The sequence below is a fragment of the Gilbertella persicaria genome (assembly GCF_025201335.1).
Source record: "Gilbertella persicaria strain CBS 190.32 chromosome Unknown B0P05scaffold_1, whole genome shotgun sequence".
Taxonomy (NCBI): Eukaryota; Fungi; Mucoromycota; class Mucoromycetes; order Mucorales; family Choanephoraceae; genus Gilbertella; species Gilbertella persicaria.
The window spans coordinates 368,791-394,002 of NW_026251962.1; the positions used below are offsets into that span (position 1 = coordinate 368,791).

General features: G+C 34.9%; 13 protein-coding genes across 13 annotated transcripts; 4 read left to right on the forward strand and 9 right to left on the reverse strand.

Moving 5' to 3' along the window:
- Positions 1-560: 560 nt before the first annotated feature.
- B0P05DRAFT_460173 (uncharacterized protein) lies at positions 561-752 on the reverse strand (the record flags this gene model as incomplete). The annotated part of the gene is made up of 1 exon (XM_051573999.1): positions 561-752. A coding segment is annotated over one exon (192 nt), but the record flags the coding sequence as incomplete, so codon positions are not given.
- A 60-nt stretch (positions 753-812) lies between these two features.
- B0P05DRAFT_453618 (uncharacterized protein) lies at positions 813-1,178 on the reverse strand (the record flags this gene model as incomplete). Its single annotated transcript, XM_051573913.1, has 2 exons — positions 813-922; positions 1,037-1,178. Coding segments are annotated over 2 exons (252 nt in total), but the record flags the coding sequence as incomplete, so codon positions are not given.
- A 264-nt stretch (positions 1,179-1,442) lies between these two features.
- Positions 1,443-2,031, reverse strand: B0P05DRAFT_4857 (uncharacterized protein). Its single transcript, XM_051575257.1, has one exon. It carries the CDS (start codon positions 1,871-1,873, stop codon positions 1,550-1,552), a length of 324 nt encoding a protein of 107 aa, XP_051439702.1. The 5' UTR covers positions 1,874-2,031; the 3' UTR covers positions 1,443-1,549.
- A 54-nt stretch (positions 2,032-2,085) lies between these two features.
- On the forward strand, positions 2,086-2,912 carry B0P05DRAFT_4920 (uncharacterized protein). The gene has a single exon (XM_051575337.1). The coding sequence runs from the start codon at positions 2,258-2,260 to the stop codon at positions 2,612-2,614; it is 357 nt and encodes a 118-aa protein (XP_051439703.1). The 5' UTR covers positions 2,086-2,257; the 3' UTR covers positions 2,615-2,912.
- B0P05DRAFT_582615 (CASP C terminal-domain-containing protein) lies at positions 2,752-5,165 on the forward strand (the record flags this gene model as incomplete). The annotated part of the gene is made up of 10 exons (XM_051582188.1): positions 2,752-2,905; positions 2,948-3,004; positions 3,051-3,420; positions 3,465-3,574; positions 3,623-3,696; positions 3,764-3,822; positions 3,865-3,994; positions 4,040-4,123; positions 4,168-4,875; positions 4,923-5,165. 10 exons carry the CDS (start codon positions 2,752-2,754, stop codon positions 5,163-5,165), a joined length of 1,989 nt encoding a protein of 662 aa, XP_051439704.1.
- Positions 5,166-7,069: 1,904 nt separating this feature from the next.
- B0P05DRAFT_521149 (uncharacterized protein) lies at positions 7,070-9,670 on the forward strand. The gene is made up of 8 exons (XM_051575844.1): positions 7,070-7,158; positions 7,218-7,284; positions 7,334-8,487; positions 8,537-8,614; positions 8,677-8,904; positions 8,950-9,177; positions 9,231-9,266; positions 9,309-9,670. Exons 1-8 carry the CDS (start codon positions 7,081-7,083, stop codon positions 9,642-9,644), a joined length of 2,205 nt encoding a protein of 734 aa, XP_051439705.1. The 5' UTR covers positions 7,070-7,080; the 3' UTR covers positions 9,645-9,670.
- B0P05DRAFT_521160 (thioredoxin-like protein) lies at positions 9,671-10,536 on the reverse strand. The gene is made up of 5 exons (XM_051575845.1): positions 10,344-10,536; positions 10,152-10,287; positions 10,024-10,099; positions 9,873-9,969; positions 9,671-9,822 (listed from the first exon to the last, which is right to left on the reverse strand). Exons 1-5 carry the CDS (start codon positions 10,416-10,418, stop codon positions 9,727-9,729), a joined length of 480 nt encoding a protein of 159 aa, XP_051439706.1. The 5' UTR covers positions 10,419-10,536; the 3' UTR covers positions 9,671-9,726.
- A 993-nt stretch (positions 10,537-11,529) lies between these two features.
- B0P05DRAFT_521161 (uncharacterized protein) lies at positions 11,530-12,896 on the reverse strand. The gene is made up of 2 exons (XM_051575846.1): positions 12,805-12,896; positions 11,530-12,753 (listed from the first exon to the last, which is right to left on the reverse strand). Exon 2 carries the CDS (start codon positions 12,748-12,750, stop codon positions 12,022-12,024), a length of 729 nt encoding a protein of 242 aa, XP_051439707.1. The 5' UTR covers positions 12,751-12,753; positions 12,805-12,896; the 3' UTR covers positions 11,530-12,021.
- A 2,103-nt stretch (positions 12,897-14,999) lies between these two features.
- On the forward strand, positions 15,000-15,767 carry B0P05DRAFT_521165 (uncharacterized protein). Its single transcript, XM_051575847.1, has one exon. It carries the CDS (start codon positions 15,297-15,299, stop codon positions 15,720-15,722), a length of 426 nt encoding a protein of 141 aa, XP_051439708.1. The 5' UTR covers positions 15,000-15,296; the 3' UTR covers positions 15,723-15,767.
- On the reverse strand, positions 15,655-16,549 carry B0P05DRAFT_521170 (uncharacterized protein). Its single transcript, XM_051575848.1, has 5 exons — positions 16,437-16,549; positions 16,281-16,363; positions 16,145-16,224; positions 16,028-16,099; positions 15,655-15,981 (listed from the first exon to the last, which is right to left on the reverse strand). Exons 1-5 carry the CDS (start codon positions 16,509-16,511, stop codon positions 15,857-15,859), a joined length of 435 nt encoding a protein of 144 aa, XP_051439709.1. The 5' UTR covers positions 16,512-16,549; the 3' UTR covers positions 15,655-15,856.
- Positions 16,550-16,601: 52 nt separating this feature from the next.
- On the reverse strand, positions 16,602-18,541 carry B0P05DRAFT_5076 (major facilitator superfamily domain-containing protein). The gene is made up of 7 exons (XM_051575553.1): positions 17,945-18,541; positions 17,834-17,896; positions 17,632-17,771; positions 17,338-17,570; positions 17,193-17,286; positions 16,988-17,148; positions 16,602-16,936 (listed from the first exon to the last, which is right to left on the reverse strand). Exons 1-7 carry the CDS (start codon positions 18,155-18,157, stop codon positions 16,692-16,694), a joined length of 1,149 nt encoding a protein of 382 aa, XP_051439710.1. The 5' UTR covers positions 18,158-18,541; the 3' UTR covers positions 16,602-16,691.
- Positions 18,542-19,980: 1,439 nt separating this feature from the next.
- Positions 19,981-21,561, reverse strand: B0P05DRAFT_460351 (major facilitator superfamily domain-containing protein; the record flags this gene model as incomplete). Its single annotated transcript, XM_051574004.1, has 5 exons — positions 19,981-20,806; positions 20,869-21,115; positions 21,175-21,296; positions 21,350-21,400; positions 21,449-21,561. The coding sequence occupies 5 exons, from the start codon at positions 21,559-21,561 to the stop codon at positions 19,981-19,983; spliced, it is 1,359 nt and encodes a 452-aa protein (XP_051439711.1).
- Positions 21,562-22,103: 542 nt separating this feature from the next.
- B0P05DRAFT_482655 (acyl-CoA N-acyltransferase) lies at positions 22,104-24,778 on the reverse strand. Its single transcript, XM_051575222.1, has 7 exons — positions 24,714-24,778; positions 24,563-24,662; positions 24,391-24,503; positions 24,226-24,307; positions 23,700-24,172; positions 22,902-23,637; positions 22,104-22,855 (listed from the first exon to the last, which is right to left on the reverse strand). The coding sequence occupies exons 1-7, from the start codon at positions 24,753-24,755 to the stop codon at positions 22,566-22,568; spliced, it is 1,836 nt and encodes a 611-aa protein (XP_051439712.1). The 5' UTR covers positions 24,756-24,778; the 3' UTR covers positions 22,104-22,565.
- Between the last annotated feature and the right edge of the window lie 434 nt (positions 24,779-25,212).

The following is a 25,212-nucleotide window of genomic DNA, read 5'->3' on the forward strand; positions in this document are numbered from 1 at the left end:
CTCTTTATTTGGTAGTTTATGATCTGAGTCTAGACAGAGGTTACATGTCTATTGTTTTGTTGTTCAATACAACAGTATGTTTTGATCAGGCCCATAATACCCTCTCAGTACTTCAATATGTATCGATAAAATAACTAAGCGATTTGTTGTCATTGTAATCAGCTCTTTAAGTTCTCGATACAATATAACAATCATTGGCATTGGGAAAAAAGTATTCGACGGATAGCTCTCTATTTTTCGAAGAGTTGCTTTGTATGCTATGCTTGCCATGTTGGTAATAATACTAAGAACCGCCTCCAATTGTGCGCCTTCCATAGTTCTTTTTTCTTTATCTGCAGAAACATCAATATGTTGTGCCAGAATAAATAGCTCATTGCAGATTTGAACCTAGTTAAGTTCGTTTAAAATAAAACACAAGAATAGTCTGTAAGTGCTCTTCCCTTAAAATAGCCAGTAAAAAGTACTCCTTTCGAGAGAGCTAAGCGAGCAATTCAAACGAGGAAACATACTTAGAAAGACTTAACTGTAGAATTAAGAGCAAGGATAAATATAATGTTTTATTAAAGGGTATAAAATGGCCCCATATCAACCATGCCAGTGCTGTCTTCTTCTTGCACTAGCTTTAAAATTACTGGATTTATAAGCATGTTTAGCGTGGGGGCAGGGCAGGGACTGTAGCGCCATTTTGGCATTTCCTTAAAGTGCTCTTCTTTGAGGGCTGCAACTGTGTTGAGAGCCTCTTTGAGCAAAGCCTATATTGTAATGATGTAATATCATCTGTTCATCACATTTAGCATTTGGAAGACTATAGTTACCCGCATGTTCCAAAAGAATTGGATACATCGAGGGAGAAACTCCATTCTGTCATCAAAGAGCGAACTGATTTCGAGGAGCTCCTCTCTCCACAACTTGAAATGCCCTTCTTCGCAGTAAGATACGCTCCACAAATGCAGATTATAAATAAAATCAATACAATAGGTACTATATATATATATATATATATATATATATATTTAATATAGTCTTGTACAAGTACTTGCAGCATGCAAAAAGAAAATTTTCAAGGCCTTGATTTTTTTTTTTTTTTTTTTTTTTTTTTTTTTTTTTTTTTTTTTTTTTACTGAAGCGTAATTAAACTCATCTGCAATCGCCTTCAAGGTTGCTAGTGAGCCAAACACTCCCGTGTGATGATCAACATTGATCTTGACTTTATCTTTATTGCCAAAAGATCCAGATGTTTCCAGCAACAGCACTTTGATCTCTTTCATTTTGAAGAGTTTTATAATACCGTCTGCCTTGTGTTGGCTCTTGTCATCTTCTTCAATTGCTTACTCATTGATTTAAGGGTGCATTCACCCACGTTGAATTAAGCACCATATTGGTTTAATGTTGTGCCAATTGTAACTGCTTCTAAAAATGGATATATCAATAGCGAGTTGAAAATAGCTTCTCTGTCATAAACATTCTATGTTGCCGAGTAAGCTCTTGACCTATGATTTTCTTACATAATCTTCATTGTCTTCTGGAAAAATTTTTAAAGCTGGTAATATCAACCTATAAATACATTCTGTGTTGAAACTGAATACAACTGCCTACAAGAAGTTTCTTCTAAAAGGAGCTTTGCATGATCAACTACTTCACTTGGAATATTCCGTTTCTTCGAAATCCAGTCAATATCATTATTGTAGTTAGCTTTTATCAAGGCAAACTTCTTTGGTTTGTTCAAATTGTTATGTGTAAGTCTGTAATAATTGTGGAAATTCCATTCCTTGATTGAATAATCGTGAAAAAACTTTCTAGATCCAGCTTCTTCGTGGATCTTGAAATCTTTTAATTGTTCTGGAAGTGATTTCTGAAAAAAAGGGTGCCACATAAAACCCGTATACTAAACCCGTATATCCGGAGTTGGAGAATAGTTGAATAGTAAAAGTCGCCACAAGTCTTTAAGAATATCACTTTGCATAAAATGTTATCTTTTTGGTTGCATGTGCTTTGTAACTCAGTTATGAGACTGCTAAAATCTTAGCAACTTCAAAGCTACTTCAAGTATGTTGAACAGAGAACTTCTCTCTTAGATTGCACAGTTGTGCAATTGATTTCCTAATAGCATGCAATCTCTGTTTCTCGAAAGCGCAATCTTTATTTTCTGTTAATGCAATCCAAACATTTCCTTTGTGCAGTTTGTTTTTCTCAGTGCGCAATCTATTTCCGAAAATAGTGTGTTTATTGTTAAACAAGGCAAATGTTGTCACTTTAGATGCTAGGCGTATCTGTACAGATAGAGAGTTTCCAATTTTTTATATTCTGCCATAATCATGAAACTAGCAGGCGAATGATCATAAACAGGCTCGGATTTGTCTTCTCTGGGTGGTTTTGTAAACAAGCCTTTTTCATGCGCTTCATGTTCTGTAGAAACCACAGTATAACAGAGAGAAGCTTCTTCATCCTCTCCTTCTTCTTCTTCGCCATGGGTATCCATATGTCTTGGGTTAAATCCATGGTCCTTAAACCATTTAAGCACATCGGTTTCCTCTTGAAACACAGCGATAATGCAAGTAAATTCTATATCTTTAATAAAGCAAGCGATTCTCCAAACTTCTCGAGACATGATTAAAAGAGAAAAAACGAACCACAAACAAGTATCCCTCCCTTTTTATGGTTTGCACAGATAGATAGATGGATCCAAGGTTGATATATACATTAAATGAATCGCCGCTATTCTCCTTCTTTCTTTTTCCTTTATAGCATAATATGAGTCAAGATAGTTTTTCTACTGCTATCCAGTATTGGAAAAGTATTCAACTTGTCAACCTTCAAAAAGAACTCGACCAGCAAGGTCTTGCTATTGTTGAGAATCAGAAAGATGGCCTTGTTTCAAGAAAGAAACTAGCAGAACAAACCAGAGGTAAACAAGTTGAATAAACGCGCGGAAGCTGATAAACAATAGAGTTCAAAAAGATCCCAGATGAAGAAAAAGTGTCCAAGTTTAAGCCTCTATTGAAAGGTAAGAGGCGGAAAGCAGAGTGTATGGCTCTCATCATGGTCTCTAGGTTATCAAGCAGAAATCGACAATATCACCAAACGTACTAAATACGCAGAAAACGCATTTTTGACGGTCTATAAATTACTAGCAGATGCGCCTGATCCAGCCCCTTTGTTTGAAGCAGCGGTCGACTCAAGTATGCAACAAGTAGACATGACAACACTTCAGAATGAAAATAGCCTTTTGAAAGAACAACTGGCAAAAGCCAATGCGTCCATAGAACGTTTACCTATATTGGAAAAGACAAATGCAGAGCTTGTTCAGAAAATGACGAGTCTAGAGGAAGCTTTGCAACATAAAAAACAAAAAGAAACAAACCACGTAGAACAGGAAATGAAGGATCAATACAGTGACAAGATCAAACAATATAAAGAACGGTACATGTCTATACAGGAATGCCACACACTGATCAAAACCTTAGCGAATATGATCTCCAGAGACAATTAAACCAAGCTTTGGATCAGTTGACAGAATTACAGCATTCGCATGATGATACACAAGCTCAGTTGATTAGCCATGGACAGACCTATGGTATGCTAAAGAGGCTTTAAGAAGTGTGCTGATTATTCTATGGTATAGATGAAGAAGTGGTTGGTAAATTGGCTGAATTGGACATGGTGACCATGGATCTTGAGCGTGCTAATGGTCGCATTGTTCAGCTTGAAAAAAAGAATGCAAGTAGTTGTCAACACAAGAGGAAAGTAGACTAACATTCTATAGGACGACTTGAAAGAAGAATTAGCCCGTATTTCTGAATCTCAACACCCGACAACTGAAGGGTAAGTGAATAGAACCATTTTACATGATTAACTATAGAGTAGAGAAACACAACATGAAGCTGAAATAAACAAGTTAATGAAAGATGTAGAAACATACAAAGATTTATATCAAAAGACAGAATCAAGGTTATCTAAAAAGATTAAAGACTTGACTGCGGAAACACAAACACTGGTAAGAAAAAGAAGCTGCATACATTATCAACTAAAGCATGTCTAGGTAGAGGAAAGAGATTCGCTCAAGAAAAAGATAAAGGGATATGAAGATTATGATGAAATTAAGCGTGAACTACAAATCATGAAGGTAAGCAGTGGCTCCTTTTGACATTGTCTTACAACGAGTTATAGTATGTTGAATTCTCAACAGGTGAAGAAGATGAAGCTTTTAATGCAACAGATGTCCTTAAGAAAGAAGATGTTCAAGACAGTCTTGAAGTGCGATTGATGGAAAAAAACAAGAAACTCGAAAGTGATTATACCCAAATCAAAATGGCATTTGCTGATCTTCAACATGAATGTGAGCAAAAGACACAAGAGATTCAATCTGTTGCAAAAACACTGCAAGAAAAGACAGTACTTGTACAACGACTTGAAGAAGATTTGCTTCGATTAGGTTATCAGCCTGGAGGCAACATGTTGGGTTCCATGTCTCCTTTACATGCACCCAAGACACCCGATGGATCACCTCATGTCAAAGAAGACAAAAGTATTTTGCCTATTGTCATGAGTCAGCGTGATCGATTCAGACAACGCAATGCTGAGCTGGAAGAACGCACACGGGCACTTGAAGCTAGCTTACAAGATGCACGTATAGAAGTTCAAAACTTGAAAGCAGATAATTTAAAGCTGTATGAACGACTTAAGTTTGTGCATGTCTGGAAAGAAGGCGAGCTGACCAACCACCGGTCTTCTATAGCAGTGAATATGGATACTGGGGAATCAAGCCATTATCCCAAGACAAGCTTTAGACGTGCTTCTATCAAGGAAGATCCTTCAGATAAATACAGCAAACTATATGAAGAAAGCATGAATCCATTTACACAGTTCCATCGAAAGGTAAATATAGTCAAGTTGTATAAACATAATATGTATCATGACTTTAGGAAGAAAACCGTCGATACAATGCGTTAAATCCAGCGGAGAAACTGACATTACAATTGACACGCCTCTTGTTCAGTCATAAATGGTCTCGTTATTTCTTTATCATCTATTCTTTGCTGCTTCATTTCTTGGTTGTCATTACTCTTTACCAACTGAGTCTATGGGAATGCAGACATGATCATGAAGCTATTCTTTTTCCAACAAACAATGACGATGCCACCAAAATCTTAAATGGGGATGTATAAAAGAATAAATCTCTCTTTTTTGTCGACTCAAGTCTGTCTACTTTATTACTGTCTTTTTTCTTCAGTATGAGCAGGACAGGGCTCATTTCACTTGCCAAACTATAGTGATGCTGCCTTTACTGCGTTATGATATCACGTTTTGCTTTTGTATACTTGACTGTTAGCAAAGAGAAAAAGAAAGCTCATCAAAGCAGAGAGTACGCCTAAAAAGAAAATTGGTGTTTGAAACATTGAGCTCTCCTTTTGCATGACATTCATTGCTTATCATGTCCAAAGCTGGTCCTTTTGGCTATAAGAGTGTCATGTATTATAGCAAAAATGGCTCTTAGAAACTTCTTGAGCCAGATAGTGCATAAATAAGAACCCGTTTAGTGAGCAACATCTGCTGAAATAAGCCTCTTTTCTACCAATTACAGTGTACAATGAACTCTGGATGCAGGTTTGAAGCCAACGCTCAAATGAACTCGACTTTTTCGTCTTAGCAAACTCGTTTTCTTTTTGTCAGAAGTATCTAAACGTGATCCCAGCTCATTTCGGTTGGATCAGACCTACAATTGGTCATTCCAAAAATTTTGGATGAGCTTTTTTTCCATCTTCACGGACCTCCGTGGATCCCTCATAGGTCAAAAAATAGATTTCACAAAACTGTCAAATCAATGGTATCATTCGACTCCTTGACTCGAAAGAACATGTTCTAAATGAGGAAATGAACCATTTTAGTAGTCTGTTTGTCGAGTAATGGCGCATCAAAGAATGGCTTGTTTAGGCTGTGTTTTGAGTGTTTTTGCTATAGATGTCATATAGAACTTGTCAATAATGGATCTCTCTAAAGGGACTTATGTTATTTTGAGTGCTAAAGAGCATAGAAAAATAGAAACACAGGTTTTTTTCTAACACAAATATGGAGCAAATGAACATGGAACATACCAGATGGCTATGCTGCGAAGATTGAAATGGAAGGCAATTCCGATTCTTCTCGCCACATCAAAATTGGAGCTTTTGCTGAGAACAACATGAAGACGCAGTTATCTTGCTTTGGTGTAGTGACAAAAGCTGTAGATCTTTGCTTTTTAAGTCTATTGATATAATGGACACAACAAATTTGCTGCTAGAATATTGAGTAAATAGGCAAAAATGTTTATGGGTTTTTCACACTTACCATACCGCTTTTATATACAACAGTCTGACAAACGCATTCACTAAAAACTAGAGCCTCTGAAGCTCGTTTTAAGTATATATTCTTGTCGATGGCTTCATTTTTCGTCCTGTAGTGTCAGAAATAAGTTCAGAGGTTTTCAAATGAGCAATTTTCATGGGCAATAATACCCTTTGGCCGAATGGTCATTTTGACCATTTCTTACAAGTCGCTTTTCTTAGTTCAGATTAACTCCAAAGGTACCATGCATGTTAGAAAACATGGTTTATAGGTATTTGGATCATTCATGCATGTATAAGCAAGTTTTAAACTAGCTTCATATAGTCTAAAAAGAAGAAGGTTTGCATGAATTGTTGCCTCTAATTATTGAAGCATTTACTTGGCTGGTGTCTCTGTTATATGATAAGCATTCATAATTTCAATTGAGTATTTTGAAGGTCCTTTTATATGCTTGACTCTGGCTAGTGTAATAGTAAGTGCTTCCGTCTTTAATTTGGCAGTCAATTCATTGATTTTGAAATATCAGTTTCTACAAGCATTTCGAAAAGCCTTAAATTATGTCAGCAAACAAGCTTTCTCTTTTCTTTATGAAGTGTTTATAGCTACTGCCCTTTCAAAATCAATTTATTTGCGTAAGAGTATCAGCTATTTTGAATGAACGGAGTGTTAACCATGTTTAAAATCTATCCTTTTTGATTAGCCAATCAAAATGATACTATATTCCCATAAAAAAGGGATGCATTTTGTCCGTTTTTCTCCATGTCTGATGAGAACGCAGTTGACATAATACAACCAGAATCTGTAAAAACTTCTTCTCCTATACTAGGAAAACTAAAAGTATACTATATATATATATATATATATACACTTGTAAGGAAGGCTCAATAAGTTACTAGGTTCGCATATTTAGTTCCTTTCTCAATGTCAAGGTCAAGAAAGCCTATGTTGTGATCACCTTGGGAGGTATATGTTGATGAAAGATAAAGAGAAAAAGAGAATTTAATTTATATAGACCAACGACACCAGACATCTATATCTGAAGCTCGCCATGGTCAGTGGCAAGAAAGCTTTGACTTTATAGTGAGTTTTCATGCCCAATTATTTGGAACGATACAAATGGATCTTTATGAGAGCTTTGCTATCTATCCAGACAAGCATATCGGTCGTGCTGAGATTCGCCTTAATACCCTGGTGAACATGCCTGAGACTTTTAGTAGTTATTATGAGATATGGGATAAGAAATTATCAACAGGTGCTAGTTCAAGTATCGGCAGGGAGAGAGCAGCTGTCAACAATCGTGGTGCTTTGCATGTAGAAATCTCTTACAGTTATTTGCGACCTTCTGACATAATAGATCAAGGGAAAGACTTGGAAGAGATCATGCCTACGCCCAAATCAAGCTTGACCAATTTGTTGATAGAAGAGCTATCAGAAGCAGAATTCAAACGACACTTACAATTCCAACGTGAAAGAAGAAAGACAGGTGCTGATATCTCATTCAAGCAATATGAAGAATCAAATTCTGATCAAAGTGATGCCTTTGAAGACGATTCAGACGATGATTTTGATTCAGTTGTCCGGCCACTTAAAATGAACAAAAGCAGATCAATTTTACGTAATATTGATGACGATGAAGAGTTTGGTGAAATGGTGGCTGCACCTCAACCAAACACTGTCAAACGCACCTCTTCCTGGTTCAGCTCTTCCAAGAAACAAGAGGATAAAAAAGATTGGACAGACACAAGCCAAGTGATAAAAGCAATTGGAAAACTACTTGCTATCTTTGGGCAAGGATTTGAATTGACAAATATGCAAGTCTTGACAGGATTTACTGTGCTGGACAAGTTTTATACAGACATGCCACGAAACCGGACTTGGGATCTTGTTGAGAACTTGTCAGAAATCGATATGGGAGCTCGTTTTTGGAAGTTCTCAATTGCATCTTATGGCTGGAAAGGGTTGAATTTTATTGGGCAGGGAAATGGGATTTTTTCAGATGCTATGCGAGAACATTCAGATGCAAAATCTATTCTTGAATACCTGATTATTCCAAAAGAAGACCTTTTAGCATATGAATTTAGATCTACTGAGGCTTTTCGTCCAAGCTATTTTATTGCAAGAGATCGTTTTACGAATTCCATTGTGTTATCTATTCGTGGAACTATGGTAAGAAGAAAGCCATTATAGACATCATACAAACTATTTTCTTTATTAGAGTGTGATGGATACATTGACTGATTTGGTGTGCGAATACGAACCCTGGAAAGGAGGATTTATCCATAGTGGGATGAAAGTAAGCTTTATTTTTCTTGTTTTCAATTCATTCATCTTATAAACCAGAACTCAGCAATGTAGTTCTTTCGCCATGTTGTGCCTCAACTTGTGGCTTACTCGAATGAACATTCGACTACTGGACTTGTGATTGTGGGACACAGTTTAGGAGCTGCAACAGCTGCTATTCTTACCATTATCTTGATGGATTGTCTAGATGAATTCCGTAAAGGAAAAGAAGAATTCAGTCTAAAGTGTTATTGCTATGCTCCTGCGTGTGGTCTTAGTCTTGATCTCGCTGAAAAATACAAGGTAAAAATATCTATTGTTGGTTGTTTATTGATGTATGCATGATAGGATATTATACAGTCCTTTGTATTTGCAGACGATATTGTCAGTAAATTAAGCTATGGATCTGTGATGGATGTAAAGGAACTTATTATCGCAAGTACTGAAGCTGTGAGGAATATGGGAGTAAGTGAGATTCTATGGTCAAGTAAACTTGAAGGAGAGAAATGGAAAGCTGCATTTGAACAGATTGAACAAGTACGAAAACGTTGTTTTGATGCAATGGAGAATCCCAGAGTATGTCTGGCATACACATTTATTCAAATTTAAGCTAACTCTTCTCGGTGTAGCTTTATGTTGCAGGACAAATATACCAATTTTGGCTGGTAAGTTCACTTGCAGTGCATATCACATGACTTAGTTTGTAGGATCCAACACCGAGTAATGATACTCGTATTGTAGTGGAGAAAACAACAGCAAGTAAAGTATGCGATGAAGTTGTTGTGAGGAAGTCTATCATACTGGATCATTTACCGACCAACTTTGACGTTGCATTCAAAAGAGCACGTGAAACACTCATGATGGAAGGTTGTGCTCATAAAAAAGGAGAGTCCCTTAGTGGCGTTTTGGATCCTGTTTCGTTAGACAAGAAGGAGGAAATCCCTAACCACATATGGGACGCAGTGGCCAAGTTAGGTTTGAAAGGGACAACAGATAGAACAGGAGGTGAAGGGAAAGCTGTTGGAGAAAACAGTTCTCGTTAATATAGATAGACATAATTTATGAAAGATTTGTTTTTTTTTTAATACAATGATGAACTATTATTACAATAAATTAAAGATAGGTTTATAAAAGCTTTTCAATGTCAGCAGCGATAGACTTGGGTTCAGTGGTGGAAGCATAACGGTTTTGAACCTTGCCTTCACGATCAATCAAGAATTTCTGATGTGAGATAGATTAGACAATGACGCAATAAAACTATGTCTCTTTACCTCAAAGTTCCACTTGACACGCTTCAAACCAAGGATGCCAGGCTTGGATTCCTTCAACCATCTGTAGACAGGAGCTTCATTATCACCATTGACATCACTAACAAGCAAAATCGAATTAGTTTATAAAAGCTTTGATAAGCAAACTACTTACAGCTTGGCAGTCAAAGGGAATGTAACACTCCAAGTCAGGCTACAAAAATCTTGAATTTCTTTTTCAGAGCCGGGTTCTACATAATAAAGAGGATAAGCATACTTTTATACTCGATAGGAAAACCTTACCTTGACCACCAAATTGGTTACAGGGAGCACCGACAATAACAAAACCCTTGTCGGCATACTTCTTGTAGAGTTCTTCCAAACCAGCATATTGCTTAGTGAAACCACACTTTGAAGCAACGTTGACAAAGAGAACAACCTGTGTTTGATCTAATAAATACCTTGCCTTTTTCTTTTTTATCTGTCACTTCTTACCTTTCCCTTAAGGTCAGCAAGGTTCCAATCTTGGTTATCGATGTTCTTGACAGTAAAATCGTATAAAGAAGTCATTTTATGTTGATATGTAATAAAGAAGAAAAAAAAAGGCTGATTTGGTGTTTTGCATTATTTATAATTTTTTTTCGAAATCTTAGCCATGCACAAGTACAACGTCCACGTAAGAAGAAATTTACTTTTTTGGACAAATATATCTTTTAGCCAATGAAATTTTGATTGGTAAGATTTGAGTCGTAATTGTCATTAATAATTTCAAATGAATGGCCTGTCATCGAGAAGGAATGGCGAACACTCCGTCCATTCCAAAAAAACGACCACATTTTCGCGAATATCCATTTTTAAAGAATAAGTGATCGCAACTATTTATAAAAAAGAAAAGAGAAAAAAATAGGAATCCAATTGACTATTTTATAACAATAAACAAGTCTTTATTGTTTATCACACAAAGAAACCAGTCATTTACAAGTGTATTTGAAAGAAAAAACATTGTATACTTTAAAACTAACAACAAATTTATTCTCAAAATCTATACATTGATGCTTCTTTTTAGAGTGAACAATGAAGTGGACGGAGTGTTCGCTGTAGCAATAATTTTAATTGATAAATGCATAGGTTAAATGGAGTGTCAAATGAAGTGTCAAATGGCTTTCCGTTGATAAAATATTCCAGAGGATGTTGTAATCGCTCTTTTCACATTTAGTGCCTGGTAGTTTTATAAAAATATTTAATATCAATAAACGAATGTATGTTGTAAAAAATAAAAGTTGAGAGGTTCCAGGTATCGAAGGCAGTGAAACAGGCGAAAAATAAACAGCAAAAGAAAAAAAAATGACTAACGCAATGATGGGTAAAAATGTAGCCAAAATATATGCCATAAAACATATCTTTTTTTTGGTGACATATTGCCCCAGAGCAACATTAGATAAATCTATGACACATTTCTGAAATAATAGAAAGAAATGCCAGTTCTTCCTCTAAATCACTTTCTTCATCCTGTACAAGAAATTCAATTGAAAAGTTTCTTGAAGATCAAACAAAAAGGGGTGCTAATTCTTGCTGATTATGTCACGATCTCGACCATGCCGCAGTTGTATTAAAGCAATATTTTCACGATGGTCATTTTCATTGTTTTTTTTTTAACTTTATCTTCAAATCGTGAATCCATTGAAAATAAGAGAAAGAGAAAGAGAAAGAGAAAGAGAAAGAGAAAGATGCTAAAATGTTTATTAATTCAAAATTGGGTATGAACAAGAGAAAAGGTTACTTCTTCAATTGTAAAATGACAGCTACCTGGCTGAAAAGAAAATTAAGTATGTATAAATAACATAAAAATAGAAAGAGAGAGGAGGTATAAATTAAGGGTTAAAGTATATATAGAGAATGAGAGACCGCATCGACCATAAGAGTTTTTTTTTTTTTTTGAAATAGGGGGAGGGGAAGATCAACACAGTAGTCCGAAGCTCTTTTTTGAATAATAATAGTAATTTTGAAAAAATAAACAAGGAAGAAAGAAGAAGGAGACATAAGGGCATAAGTTCATCATAAAAGCATAAAAATAATAAGCCATAATACTATATCCATAAGATGAATACATAAAATAAAGGAGTATGTCGTGAAAGAGTGTTGAGCATATGCATAAAAAAAGAGAGAAAAAACATTACAATCCCAGTTTTTTGTTAGTGTTGGTAAAGTCGATGGCTTTCCAGGGTCTTCTAAAATGGCGCATATGTGAATGATTTGGATCGATCATGTTTTTGTTTTGTAAGGTCTTAAAGCGGCCCCAACAACAGCCTCTTGAACGATGAGGGAGATATGTAGAAGAAATCATAGCCCAAGATAAGCCCTGATCATACCCTTGTTGAAGTAAATGATCTTCAATTGGCGTCCAAGGTGTTCTGGTCTGCACGTTACTATTATTGTGACTAGAACTGTTGTTTCCTGCAGATTCTGATCTTGGTCTACGGTTGGGATGACTGTAGATAAACATATGATGTCTTGTCAGGCTTACGTCACTTGCAGTTCGACGTCTGGCTTGATACTTCTGTGGAGAGTGCTCTTGAGCATAGCTGCTTAATGAGCCAAGACTTTGACTTCTGCCAGGTCCACGAGAAATGGCATTTATTTCTTCATGGCTACTGACGCTGTTTGAACTTGCGCTACTGCATGTGCTGATACTGCTACAGACACTCTTAGGGCTACTAATAATCATGGTGGGTTGATTATGATGCCATTCCTGTTGACTTGAAGATACAGAAGGATAAACTGATTCAGAGGGCCATTCCAAACCAATTGGTTGATATTGTTTTTGTTGAGATTTTTTGAAGGCATCATTTGCTTTGACTGAAAGCCTTGATACAGGTTCACATAAAAGGTACTTGAGATCCATTTTCTAGAAGACAATTTAGTTTTTCTTTTTCGAATTAATATAGGTTGTATTTACCAATAAAATAAAATGTTACAATAATATAAAAAGAAGTTGATAATACACAGGCAGAGAAGGGAATAAAGAAATTTAAAAAATAGTTGTCATCAATGTTTTTGAATAAAAAAGAAAGAGGGTCTCTTTGAAAATTAGGCGTTTATTTATATGTCTTTTATTCAAGGGGTAAAGTCTTTTTTTATTACTTTATATGTACGGATTGCTTTTTATTTTCGCTTTATATGTACATTATAATGCTGTATGTAAAGAAAGAGGGAAAAGGGGCCAAGTTTTCGCCCATATAAAAAAAGTTCCTACAGGAGAAAATGCAGGCAAACTATAGAGCAAAAAAAAAAAAAAAAAATATAAATCCTTTTTTAGTATTTTAAAAAGATTATAGCCATATGAATACATTCAACTGCACTTTAGTCTATGTATGCCGCCAAAATTTGAAGAAAGTAAAAAAAAAAAGTGTACCCCTTTATGATTACTTGATATGTATCATTTTGACAACCCATATTTGGTGATTTTATTTCGTTTTTGTTCTTTTTTAAAATGCAAGTAGGGATATGTGCATAACATTTTCACCTTTTTATATATATCTTTTTTCTTCTTCTTTTTAGCCTGTCCTCTTCCTCCTCAATCTACTACATACATACTTGCTGTTAATTCTTATAGATAATAGAATAAATATGACGATGATAAAAATGGATCATTTGGTATGTTTAAGTTACAATATAGTTGGGCATGTAAAATAAAAAAATAAGAAAAACACTATAGGGTTTAGTATATAATAAAATAAGTATGTATATGGTATTTTGATACTTTATCGAGTGGAACACGCGCATACTTATTACATTACCCCAATCTAAAAATCCTATACCATATGTATGTATGAGTGTATGTATGTACAGTAATGCATAATACTGTATCTACATATGCTCAAGTTAAGGAGATATGATCAACTTGGATACATGTAAGTATCACAACAGCACGAATATGTATTACATATATGTATACGACTATGTATATTTCGTAAAAGTAATAAAATGTTGGGCGTTATGCAATTTATCTTTTTTTTTTTTTTTTTTTTTTCAAGGTGTTGTATATTCTCATTTTATTGTAGCTATCAAGCACTTTCAGTTTACAGGATAAATATGCAAGCACCGTAGATTGATTTTCAATTTAAGCTTTGCATTCTCGGCGAGTGAGTGTATCTCTCTTTTTCTTCCTCTGTGTATGTGTGCACATTACGTATTGAAAGCAATGTGACGATAACATTCTATCTATTGCTATGAATGCTATAAATAACAAGCTCAGATACTCATATATCTATATTTATGTCTGTATATGTGTGTATTTCACATTAGAAGGCATATTCGTATGTGTACATAGTATATAATACATGACCAGGTTAACCAAAATCATAATGTATTATTTACATTCATTGCATCTTGCATAAAAATAAAATAATCTCCCTGACATTTTATCCAAAATTGGTCATTTCATCTTGTAAAAATATATACTTTTTAATGCTTAATGATCTTTGAAACATTTATGTATATACACGCAAGTGTCACTATTGTTTAGAGAGTTCGCAGTAAAACGTTTCATTGTTGATTGGTACTAACAAAAGTAACCAATTTTATGATATCGTCAAAAAAATAAATGCACAAGTCATATCCTAAAAGGAAACAGTCCTCTTGTAGTTTTACGTCAAGGTTCAATGATCTCCAGAGCTAAAATCCTAAACCATTTGGTTTGTTCATTGATTGACCATGTTACATATGCATCATACTGGTTGCAAATAAAATGGGGTAAAAACCATTTTACTGTTTTTCTTTCCTTTTTTTCTTTTTCACTAGTAATTTTCTTTTCTGAAAATGATGATTGTCTTGAAGAAATCTATACTCTTAAAATGATTACAGTCTACTCATAATGATACCTTGTAATCAAATAAAATACGTCATAATATAAGGCCTTGTTTATTGGGAGAAAATAGCTTGTGAACTGCAAAAAAGAAAAAAAAAACTTATGAAGGCGATGATACCATTTACTCATAATTCTTGCCTGTCTTATTCTGTAAATATTATGAAAATCATTCCTCATCTAGATCGACTAGCATGTTTTTTGTGCAATTACCTACGTCACATATACTATATAAGGCTATTTCATTTCATTGGTGCGATTATTGATTTCATCCCCACATTTTATTTGTTCTTAACTGTCAGGTATTAAGATGGTTTCCCAAGGATTTGAAATTTTAAAAAAAAGAATATGTTGTTGTATGAACATAATTTTCGATTTTGCTTCATATTTATCTCAAAGGTAGCTTATTCTCTGTATTTTCCGGTAAAATGACATGTGATATAATAATGGCAAAAATAAATTACTTGTCTATGTACTCAAGATTATAAATAGGGGGCAAAAGCAGTTTCGAAAAATCAAATCAATCTAATTTATCTGTCTTTTCTTTCTTTCTTTTCTCTCTCATATTTTTTTTCAAACTTTCAATGCGAATCTCAATCTTATCGACAATTGGATGTATACTTTTAACACCTTTTGTTTTGTTGACTATTATATTTCTTGCCTGTCTAGCTGTCATTACTACTACCTTCACCTCTTCTTTCCTTTTCCTCCGACTAGCTTTGCTTACAATTGAAGTGATATCTGGGCTTACCTTGGAGTCTACCAACTGGCTATTAAACAACTGCATGCTGAGAATAAAAGGGTATTTAAACAACTACAAATCACATCATAAAAAGCAACCAACGCAAATGTCATCTACTGACAGCATCATCATGAGAAGAAAGAAATTGTCAACATCTTCACTTTCACTTAGCCGATTGCCTTACAAAGCCAAGGTTAAATCAAAGTATTCCGTCTCTGTTCCCGGCACACCTGACCCAGAGTCATTTCACCATCAAATGGCAATGTAAACTTATACACATTATTTATACACTATATATATATATATATATATATATATTATACCGCTTGATGTACATTCATAATAAACCAGAAAGACTATATAAATATATGTACACTATATGCATGTGTGTATGCATTTATTTTAGGCTCTGTCTTCTCCTTGTTCTTGTTGTTGCTCCTTCTTGATTTCCCACGGTTTTGGGCGTGCTGTCATCTTTGCCTCACTTGGAGTACCTTCATTCAATACATTGGGTATTTGTTTGATGCCTAACAAATCAACATATATTGATGTTCAACTTGTTTTATGGCTTACCTGGAATCTCAATTCCTTTTTCAATCATATCAACAAGCTCCTGAAACGTGAACCTTGTTGGTTTTTCAGAGTCTAAAAAAATATCAGTAATTCAATGTTTCTGATTGATTTCATTACCAGATTCAGGTACGGTCTCCATGGCAACGGGGTCTTTTTTCCAATCCTCATATTCTTGCATTTCGAAATGATCAATCAACCTAAAACAGAAAGCATTAATAAATGTGTATATCAAAAGTATTTACACAAATGTTACTTTGTATAATAAAACAACTTGGCTTTTTTGAGCAATTTGTCTTGGTCTTCTGACTTGTTATTCAAGAGGGAGTTGATACCCGCCTTGTTAAAGAAACATATATATATGTATATATATGTTAAAACGCTACTATAGAAAACGAGTGCTTTCTATTACCTTGAACCTCTCGTCGTTGTCAAAGTCGTACTTTTCAAAAGCTTTGAATCGTGCAATTGTTTCCTCTGTTAGCATATTTTTCTCGTGTAAATAAGATAAAGATAAAAAAAAAAGAGACAGAGCGCGCGTAGACCAATCAGAGTCCGCGCCATCTAAGATAAATATGTGTAACTCGATTTTTTCACATGTGAAGGCCTTTCTCCCACAAGGAAAAGAATATCCTTATTGTGTGACTTTAAATGAATGACAAAAGTCTTAAATTTTAGTGAAAAAGTTTCGGTTTAAAGAAAGCTTAAATGCAATCAACAATACTGCACCAGCTAAATAACATGTGCCGGTAAAATACTTGTAACTATCAAATTCTTTTGGTGCATGAACCGCTACTTCTATGACTCCTGCGAGATTGGGACCAAACATGGAAATTACAGTCAAGATCAGAAACACAGAAAGTCCAGTCTCGAATTTCTCGTATCCTGTTACCAAAAGCGTGATTGTTGGTGCTACATAATTCAGATAATTAACTAGTCTATTCGTCATATTGCAACACTTACTCAGTGTAATAAATGCCCCTCCAAAGAATCCAAATACTATTGAGAATGCCATTAATGTACCAAAAGTAGAAGCGTATGTCCAGAGAAGTAAGCAGGTAAGACCAGATATGATAGAATAGATAATGATAACATTGACATGACCAAACACGTCTGCTATTAATCTACATGCATATCTTAGTGGCTATTCCTTTATTAGCATATTTACCCTGAAGCAATTCTTCCAACAGCATTCATTCCAGATCCAACTGATAAGATGAGGGCTCCTTGTGAAGACGTCAAACCTAAATAAGTGGCATATGCTATTCGGTTTATGTAAGGATACACCTTTGTCAAATAAGTAATGGGCTTACATGGAAGGAAATAATATGGTACATTATAGCCACATTCTAGTAGGATATCAATAAACACCCAAAGTAAAAACCGCCAATCTTTTGCCACACTGAAATCAAACATTTCTTTAAAGTCAATCTTGGTTTTCTCGGTATTTTTTTCAGTCTCCCCTTTTGATTGCTTCTTGGTTTTGAAAAATAGACATGAAATTACACCAACAACAAGACATATGAGACTCATGATTCTATAACACCTAATTTTTTTTTTTTTTTTGCGATCTTAGTATTAACATTTAGTACATTCTATATGTTTACCAGGCTACACCTAAATTTGTATTTAGGGGCTCTATAATTAACGGCATGACCAGTCCGCCGATACTTATGCCGCTGGATATAATGCCTAAAGCGACACCCTTATGCTTTGTAAACCATTGAGGAACTACAGAAAGCGCAATCTAGAATCATCATGATGAATTCAGTAGTTTGTGAGATAATAAAGAAATCAGAGTCAACATACATAAAACATAATGGAGGAACCAATGCCGTAAACAACACCCTGTGTAAGATACAAATGCCAGATCTAGATAAGCATCAGCAACCAAAATACATATATTATGCTACTGCTTACCTGTGTACTGAAACTAGCCAATAAGAGTCCGAGGCTACATGTCACAATTGACATGAATAAGACAGTTCTTGTTTGAAATAAAGATAAAAGTATTTGTCCCAATAAGCCCAATAAATTAATGATGATGTTACAGATAGTTGCAACAAAACTGAGCTGAAGAGACAAGTTGTTTATGCCTTGAAAGCCGTCATATTGCTCAAAGTAATTTTGCATGACACCTATAAAATTATTAGGCTATACTATCCAGAAAAAAGAAAAGAGAGAAATTCACCCCATGATTGAAGAGAGCCTAAACCAACAACCAAGACAAGAAAAGTGCCTACAACGATCAACCAAGGATTTAGTTCGCCTTCCTGGTCATCATTGTTATTTAATGTTTCTTGATCTGATTCATGGTATGCTGGCTGACTATTTTCTTCTACAGTAACAGTTTGAAATTGTCTAAGTTATAAGATTGAGCTTACTAAAACCGTAAGGGTTTGGGCTACCATGATACATTTGCTTAGGACATAAAGTTGTTTGAGAGCCCTTGAAGCTGTTTTGTTCTAAACCATTCATTATTTACAAGTTATGAACAGACGTGAAAAGAAGGAAAAGATGTCTTTATGCAGATCATTGACAATTAAAATAACAAAGATTTAAGGAAATCCTACTGTCACGTTCCTGAGATACTTTGTCATACTAGTATAATTTAAACCGCACACTGAACCAATAGTAATTGTGCATCCAAGAGGTTACTGCACGTACTTTGAAAAGACTGTGATGCAATAAATTAAATTATGATCAATGTAAACCCAAAAGTTTATCGAGTTCAGATTATATGTTTTAGCGACATTTGTCATTATTATGATGAGCTTTCAGCAATTGATTTGAAAGTGAACCATATTATATTGGATGTGGATCATATAATGCAAAAAAGGAAGTTATTCGGTCAAAAGCAATTTTAGGTTGCTTACAATTTTTGTTAAAAGTAATTGTGATTTAAAATAGAAAAAAATCAACAAACATGGTCTAGCCATAGAATAGTAATAGAAGGCATTCGTGTTCCGTTAGATCAAGCTTTTTTGAACAAAAGGCATTTTAACCAAGTTAACCACATATGAATTGCTGCACGTGTGGAACAATGTCTGTGCAATTCGAGAAATTATACTTTTTTCCGTATGTGTACACATTTGTTACACTCTGTTCCCAAACCAATGCGATTACAATGACGCTTTTTTAAAACTGACTATATGAGGAAAATGAAAAGCTACCAAGGCTTGCTTGAAGAACGCGGCTTGCGCTCATTGCTTAAATACCTTTGCTAAAAAAAAAGAACAGCGGTGTAATACATTTTTAAATAACTCAAAGAAGTCGAATAAGTTGATATTAAAAGAGACACAATAGTAAGACAAGCTGTGTTTAGCATTTTCGGATGCTCAAAGCTTGCATTGCTCATGCACAATAAATTAAAGGGAAAAGGAGCGAGTTTCTTTTAAACTTACAGACAAAACTGCTTTAGGCAAAAGTATCTTTATTCTGTATTCAAAGCAATTAACAAAAGCTGTCATTTTTTATGATTACTTTTGTTCGTGAATAAAAAAACGCAAATGGATTATTATGGCTCAGCATGTTCAAAACGGGTACAAGCGAAATGTCTATAGCTTTCTTTTTTTTATGCCGACAGTAAGAAATAGTTTCGGTTTGGTGTATTGTCAAAGATCTTGCAAAGAAAATCAAGCGATAGAAAAAAATAGTGTGAGTATACAATAGCTTGGCTTATACATTATCGATAGGCCCAAGAAGTATATTCAAGATTTATTAGATCTGAGAATACTTTTTTTTTTTTTCATAAGATCAAATTTCTTCTTCAAGCTTGTCATTGGAATGTGGGTATATAAATAATGATAAAATTAAGCTAAGTCCAGCAAAGCCAGAGCAAATATAAAAAGTCAATTCAGGCATCGTTTTGACAGATGCACTGTAAATAGTACTCAATACTAATTGTGATGTAATCACTTTAGGAAAGAGAGCAAAATAAGTTTATGGCAAATTGTTTAGATGTACTTACTTGACATGGATTCTAAAACAGCTAAAGCGCTCATGAGCTTGCCTACTTGAGAAGCATCGACCAAATTGATTTGCAAAGAGCGAATAGACGGACTACTTAATGTTCCAAAACTTTGAAGAACACCGGCAAACATAAAACCACCAGGTGTCGTGACAAGACCAAGGACTACAAGCCCAATTGCTTCTATAAAAATACCTGTACGAATCATCCAAATGTCAAAGCGGATAGCGTGTATGATATCTTGATCAGTTTGTGGTTCATCTTTGTACTGTGCTTCATTGTTTGCATCACATAACGTAGTTGAAGAACTAGAAGCCTTTGTCGTAGAAGCACGGTTCTTGTGAAATAGTTTAGATAAATAAGGAAGCAAAACGATCATGATCAAAAGGCGTGTAAAGAAAGCGATACTGGTAAAAATTCCACCTTCGTAAGCAGTCCAGCCAAACTTGAGCATGGCATACATCAGTATAGGAGGCACAACAAGCAATGCTAAAAAATAAATGCATGCAGCTAAGGGCAGAGTGTATTGATGTGTGTATTTAGAAGAAGCCGAAAAAAATACATCAAGCGCAGACAAGAACTTAGCGCGCTTTAATAACGTTGTTTTATGATCATTTGGTTCCAATTGCTTTTGTTTGTGTGATTCTGGTAAAACAAAGTGAACATAAAACTGAAGGCATACATTGATAGTAAGTGCCATCCAAAAAACGACTTCAGTAGACCCTGTTGATTTGATCAGATATGAAGCAAAGGAAGAACCTAAAGTGCCACCCAAATAAAGACTTGCAATAAAATGACCAAACACAATTGTTCTATGTGAAATAGAGCATAAATGATTTGTCTTCTTTAATTTGAAATTGTTTTTTTTTCTTACCTTTGAGTGGTTGTTGTACAGTCAGCAATGTAAGCCTGAGAAGTAGCAAGCAACATAGTATCGCCACCTAAAAGACCGCAAAGAATAGGTCCAACAACAAACAATGAGATGCCAAAGAAGTTGATGTATCTGATTGTCAAGATGAAGAAAATATAAGCAATAGTATTTCCTGTTGAGCTGATCTGGAGTACTAGACGTCGACCTTTTTTGTCCAACAATGATCCATAATAACTAGCCATCAAGAGGTCTATACAAGAACACAACATCAATAAACTGATCTGTCTGCATCTAAATAAGTTACTTTACTTGCTAGATAAGTTGCAAGCATAATAATGGCTTGAGCTCGAGATACGATAGACTGAACTTCTGGAATAGCGCAATTTTCAATGGGTATATCTTCTAGACCTTCTGTTTGAGGTTGGTAATATCTATAGATATTTCTTTATAAATAACCTTTTTTGTGTGTTTCTTATCATTATACCTGTAGCAAAATACCATTGTGAAAAGCTCAACAGATGGTGCAATCAATGCACTAGATAAAACTTTAATAAAGTTATGTAAATACAAGTTTAATGTCTACCTATTATAAAAGGCAATTCCAAATGCTGGAATTATGATATACCATGGCGATGGCTTTTTGTCAATGGCTGATTCTGAATCTAAAAGTGGTGTTGCCTCTGTTATTTTTGCCATTGTGTGCATGAAGCATGAGAAAAGAAAAAAGACTCGTTTATATAAGGTTCGGTGTGATCCTGGATTGTATCAGGTTACTCTTTCTTGACAGTTCTTGGCTTGTGTTACCACTTGGCCCAATGCCTTGGCTTAAATTTGGGCCAAGATATGGATCAACATAATTAATGATTCTGAACAAATGCCAATAGCTCAAGATGTAATGTAAATCAAATTTCATTGTCAGTAAGCTTTTTATCATACACTCTGCTTTCGTTTATAAACGCACACACTCTTGGTAAATATAATTCTCCTACTTACACATGAATATGAAATACATTCCTTCTCATATTCGTTTAAGATATGACGATACTTCTTATAGTCATTAAGAATCAGAGTGGCCAGCGTGTCTTTTGAGTAATGATGTCTCTCTGTTGTCAACAAAACTTGTCTTGGACAGTCACAATATAAAGAAAATTTTTTTCGATCTAGTTTAATGGCCGATTGCGAATATAAAATACGCTGTAGTGAGCTCCATCTATTTTTTTTTCTTCTTTAGCATACAATAACAGAGAAGATCCGCACTTGACGTCTATTAGTTCCACATACGAGAATGTTTATCATTCAATACCATTATACATTTGTATACGTTAGGGAAGGTCTCCAGACTATAGCGGCATTTTTCTTTGTGAAAGTGCTGTACCTGTAATGGGTACAAAAGATGCGTTGCCTTTGGTAACGTGCTACCCTTATCTTCTGGTCGAACAAAGTTTGAGTTTCAGAAGCTATGAAGGTATGCCTTTTTCTGGTCATAGTTATAGTTATTGCGGATACTATTTTCTTTAGAAAATAGTTAACAGAATGGAGCTTACTCTCTCAAGTTATTGTATGCCTTTTTTTTTTATTATTATTAAGAAATGAAAATGAAAATGTGTGTGCGTATTATTGCAGGGGTGTGAGAGGAGAGTTTTTTTTCTTTAAATAAATTAATTATTACTTTGAAATGCTAGTATATGATATACAATGTCTTAGTCAATATCAACATCATTTGATTCATCTACGTCTTTGATGGTCATCTTTGCTTGTCCTAGTAGAGCTGCTAAACGATCTCTTGAGAGTACGAATGGTGTCCATTTGAGTTTGTTAGGGTGAAGTTGAAGATGATTCTTATTTTTCAGGTTTTGCAGATGGTTTCGGATGACTTGAGGGTTAATAACCAATGAATAATGCTTTGTAATTTTGTCATAGTGTATCATGTTGTTGTTCTGTAGTGTTGAGATAATGTCGTCTGGTGTCAGGCTTGTAATATTGCTTAATTCTGAAATATTTTGGTTAAATATATCGATGTACACGTAGACACATACCGTCAATACTAATAGATCCATCTTGATTTTCTAACTCACGAAACAAGACATTCTTCCAATAACTACGATAGCTAATCAAGCCCAAATCTGATAATGGTCTTTCAGGCGAGCCAGTCTTGCTTTCCTTTTTCGAGAGTAGATAGCTAAAGTCAATCAAGAATTGTCCATAGCCTTTACGTTGAAAAATCGGCATAGTCAAGATACAAGAAACATTGTAGTTCATAGCAGATCGTTTTTCTTTAGAGAAATAGCCTACAAAATGACACCCAAGTTCGTCTGATTCTGTCATGATATAGAACAAGAAGGGCTCCACATCATAATAAAGTGTTTTGTGATCCAAAAACATCTTTGCCATCAGACAAAGGTTTTGACAGTATATCTTGTTCTTTCTCCCGTCTACTTCAAATACTGACACTTTACCATCTCTATAGATTTCATCACCAGGCGGATATTTGACTTTACATTTGGCTTTGTGTCGATCAGCAATAAAGCTGCTTTTCATATACTTCATACAGAATTCGCAAATATACAATGTAGAACTCTGGCTGTATTCTTCCGGGTATGGTGCCACATACCATGTATCAATTAGATAATTGTTGAATGAAATTTGTTTGATTTTAGGCACATCTATCATGCTATCTTCACTGTTGCTTTGTTGCTCTGGATTACTATCATTACTATCTCCACTATCACTATTGTTGTCATTTATTGCTTTCAGTTGTTTATTCAACAGGCTCTAAGAAATGGAAAAAATAAGGCATTGTTTAATATATCTCTCTTTTTTTTTTTGGGCATTACCTCTGTTTTAGATTTTGCCTTTTCGAATTTGTCAAAGTCTGCTTCTGCTGGTGTACCACGTTTTATATTAGCCTCTGTCTTTGTAAGCTTATGGCCAAACGTTTTAAAAAACTTTTCTTCCTCTTCTTTTTGTTCTGCATACTTGGGCCTGCCTCGTTTGCGACTTGGAGTAGTTGGAATAGTTGGTGGCGCTACGGTTAACTTGAGTTTCAGAGGTTCTATACGTGTTGGTTTTGTTGTCTTGTTCTCATCAGCACTAAGGGCTTGTTTCTTTTTTTGTGGAGCTCTTTTTTCTCTAGCCATAATAGTACTTTCAATAAATTTGGCTGAGTGCGCAGGAGACCTTCTGAGTTGATAGATAGCTGCTTTTTGTGGTTGATTATCAGATAAAGGTGTCAATGGCTGTATAGGTGAAGAAGGTAAAGAAGTGGGAGGCGAAGGCATGCTTGAGCACTCTTTACAATACCAGTCGTCTAATTTTTTTTTGTGAGAAACCCCGATTGTTTCAGTCATACTGATTGCTTACCTGCGGGTACAGCTTTTAGGGACGGATCACAGCAAAATGTATGACAGCCTCGATCACACTGACTACAAATGACTATTTTACTCTAAAGAGAAATAAAAACAAGAATAATAAAATAGAGAGGAAAGAGGAATCAGAATAGACGGGAAGAAGAGAAGACTGTCATACCTCATCTTTTTTTGAATGACAAACTAGGCAACTTTTGCAGTCATTACATTGCCAATCATATGTTTGTATAATTTTAGCTGAAGCTCTGTCTAATTGGTAACAAATAGCATGAACTATATATCATTGTCAGTCTAAATTTTGCCTACAATCATTCTATCCTAGTCATACCGACCGTTACGATGGCAATCGACACATTTTAAAAGGTCTTCGGATTGTCCTTCATGGTCAAAGTCTTGGTAACCGTTACAGATAAAACATAAGCCCAAAGTATACTGAAGAAAGTGTATTAATAAAACATAGAAAAACAAACTCAAATTCCTTACGTTCAGTTGTCGACGTTGACGGTTACTTTTAGTTATTGACATAACTAGCGTGAATAGATCTCAGGTATGAAATAAGAAAAAAAAACAGTATTCCCTTTTTTTCTCTTTCTTTTCTGCCCCTTCCCCTTTTCAAGAAAGTCACAATTTTCGCGTTTTTGTAGTTGTGGAACGCGTCTCTGATTTTCTTTATTTCAATTCAAGGTATTATGTACACAAACAGAAAATCTTCTTATTTTTATAAACATAATTATTGATTTCAACCCTCAAAGTCATAACATTCTAAATGCTAAAAATAATTAACCTTGCGTTCACCCAAACAATTATGCCGATCGATTTCCTAAAGAATCTCAGCACATACTTGTTTTGAAAGGGCAGCAATCAATCAATTTTGATGCTACAAAGATAATTCCTGAGAAAATAAGAAGGTTTTCTATCTCTGGGAACATTGGCTAATATGGTCATTTTGGAACATAAAAACAAACTCTGTAGAGCATCTTAT

Bases quoted from the DNA above. Each gene is read 5' to 3' on its own strand.
- B0P05DRAFT_521165 (XM_051575847.1), top strand. From the start codon at position 15,297: ATGCGAATCTCAATCTTATCGACAATTGGATGTATACTTTTAACACCT.
- B0P05DRAFT_4920 (XM_051575337.1), top strand. From the start codon at position 2,258: ATGCTAGGCGTATCTGTACAGATAGAGAGTTTCCAATTTTTTATATTC.
- B0P05DRAFT_4857 (XM_051575257.1), bottom strand. From the start codon at position 1,873: ATGTGGCACCCTTTTTTTCAGAAATCACTTCCAGAACAATTAAAAGAT.
- B0P05DRAFT_5076 (XM_051575553.1), bottom strand. From the start codon at position 18,157: ATGCAAAATTACTTTGAGCAATATGACGGCTTTCAAGGCATAAACAAC. The intron at 17,772-17,833 runs GTATGTTGACTC...TGATGATTCTAG, and splicing joins GTTCCTCCATTATGTTTTAT to ATTGCGCTTTCTGTAGTTCC. The intron at 17,149-17,192 runs GTAAATATGCTA...ATATGCATGTAG, and splicing joins GTTGGAAGAATTGCTTCAGG to ATTAATAGCAGACGTGTTTG.
- B0P05DRAFT_521160 (XM_051575845.1), bottom strand. From the start codon at position 10,418: ATGACTTCTTTATACGATTTTACTGTCAAGAACATCGATAACCAAGAT. The intron at 10,100-10,151 runs GTAAGGTTTTCC...TTTATTATGTAG, and splicing joins TAACCAATTTGGTGGTCAAG to AACCCGGCTCTGAAAAAGAA. The intron at 9,823-9,872 runs GTAAAGAGACAT...ATCTCACATCAG, and splicing joins GTGTCAAGTGGAACTTTGAG to AAATTCTTGATTGATCGTGA.
- B0P05DRAFT_521170 (XM_051575848.1), bottom strand. From the start codon at position 16,511: ATGCTAACAGAGGAAACAATTGCACGATTCAAAGCTTTTGAAAAGTAC. The intron at 16,364-16,436 runs GTAATAGAAAGC...TTCTTTAACAAG, and splicing joins ACAACGACGAGAGGTTCAAG to GCGGGTATCAACTCCCTCTT. The intron at 16,100-16,144 runs GTAATGAAATCA...ATATTTTTTTAG, and splicing joins GGAGACCGTACCTGAATCTG to ACTCTGAAAAACCAACAAGG.
- B0P05DRAFT_521161 (XM_051575846.1), bottom strand. From the start codon at position 12,750: ATGGATCTCAAGTACCTTTTATGTGAACCTGTATCAAGGCTTTCAGTC.
- B0P05DRAFT_482655 (XM_051575222.1), bottom strand. From the start codon at position 24,755: ATGTCAATAACTAAAAGTAACCGTCAACGTCGACAACTGAAC. The intron at 24,663-24,713 runs GTAAGGAATTTG...CACTTTCTTCAG, and splicing joins GTCAACGTCGACAACTGAAC to TATACTTTGGGCTTATGTTT. The intron at 24,504-24,562 runs GTCGGTATGACT...AATGATATATAG, and splicing joins TGTCGATTGCCATCGTAACG to TTCATGCTATTTGTTACCAA.
- B0P05DRAFT_521149 (XM_051575844.1), top strand. From the start codon at position 7,081: ATGTCTGATGAGAACGCAGTTGACATAATACAACCAGAATCTGTAAAA. The intron at 7,285-7,333 runs GTATATGTTGAT...TAATTTATATAG, and splicing joins TGTTGTGATCACCTTGGGAG to ACCAACGACACCAGACATCT. The intron at 9,178-9,230 runs GTATGTCTGGCA...TTCTCGGTGTAG, and splicing joins ATGCAATGGAGAATCCCAGA to CTTTATGTTGCAGGACAAAT.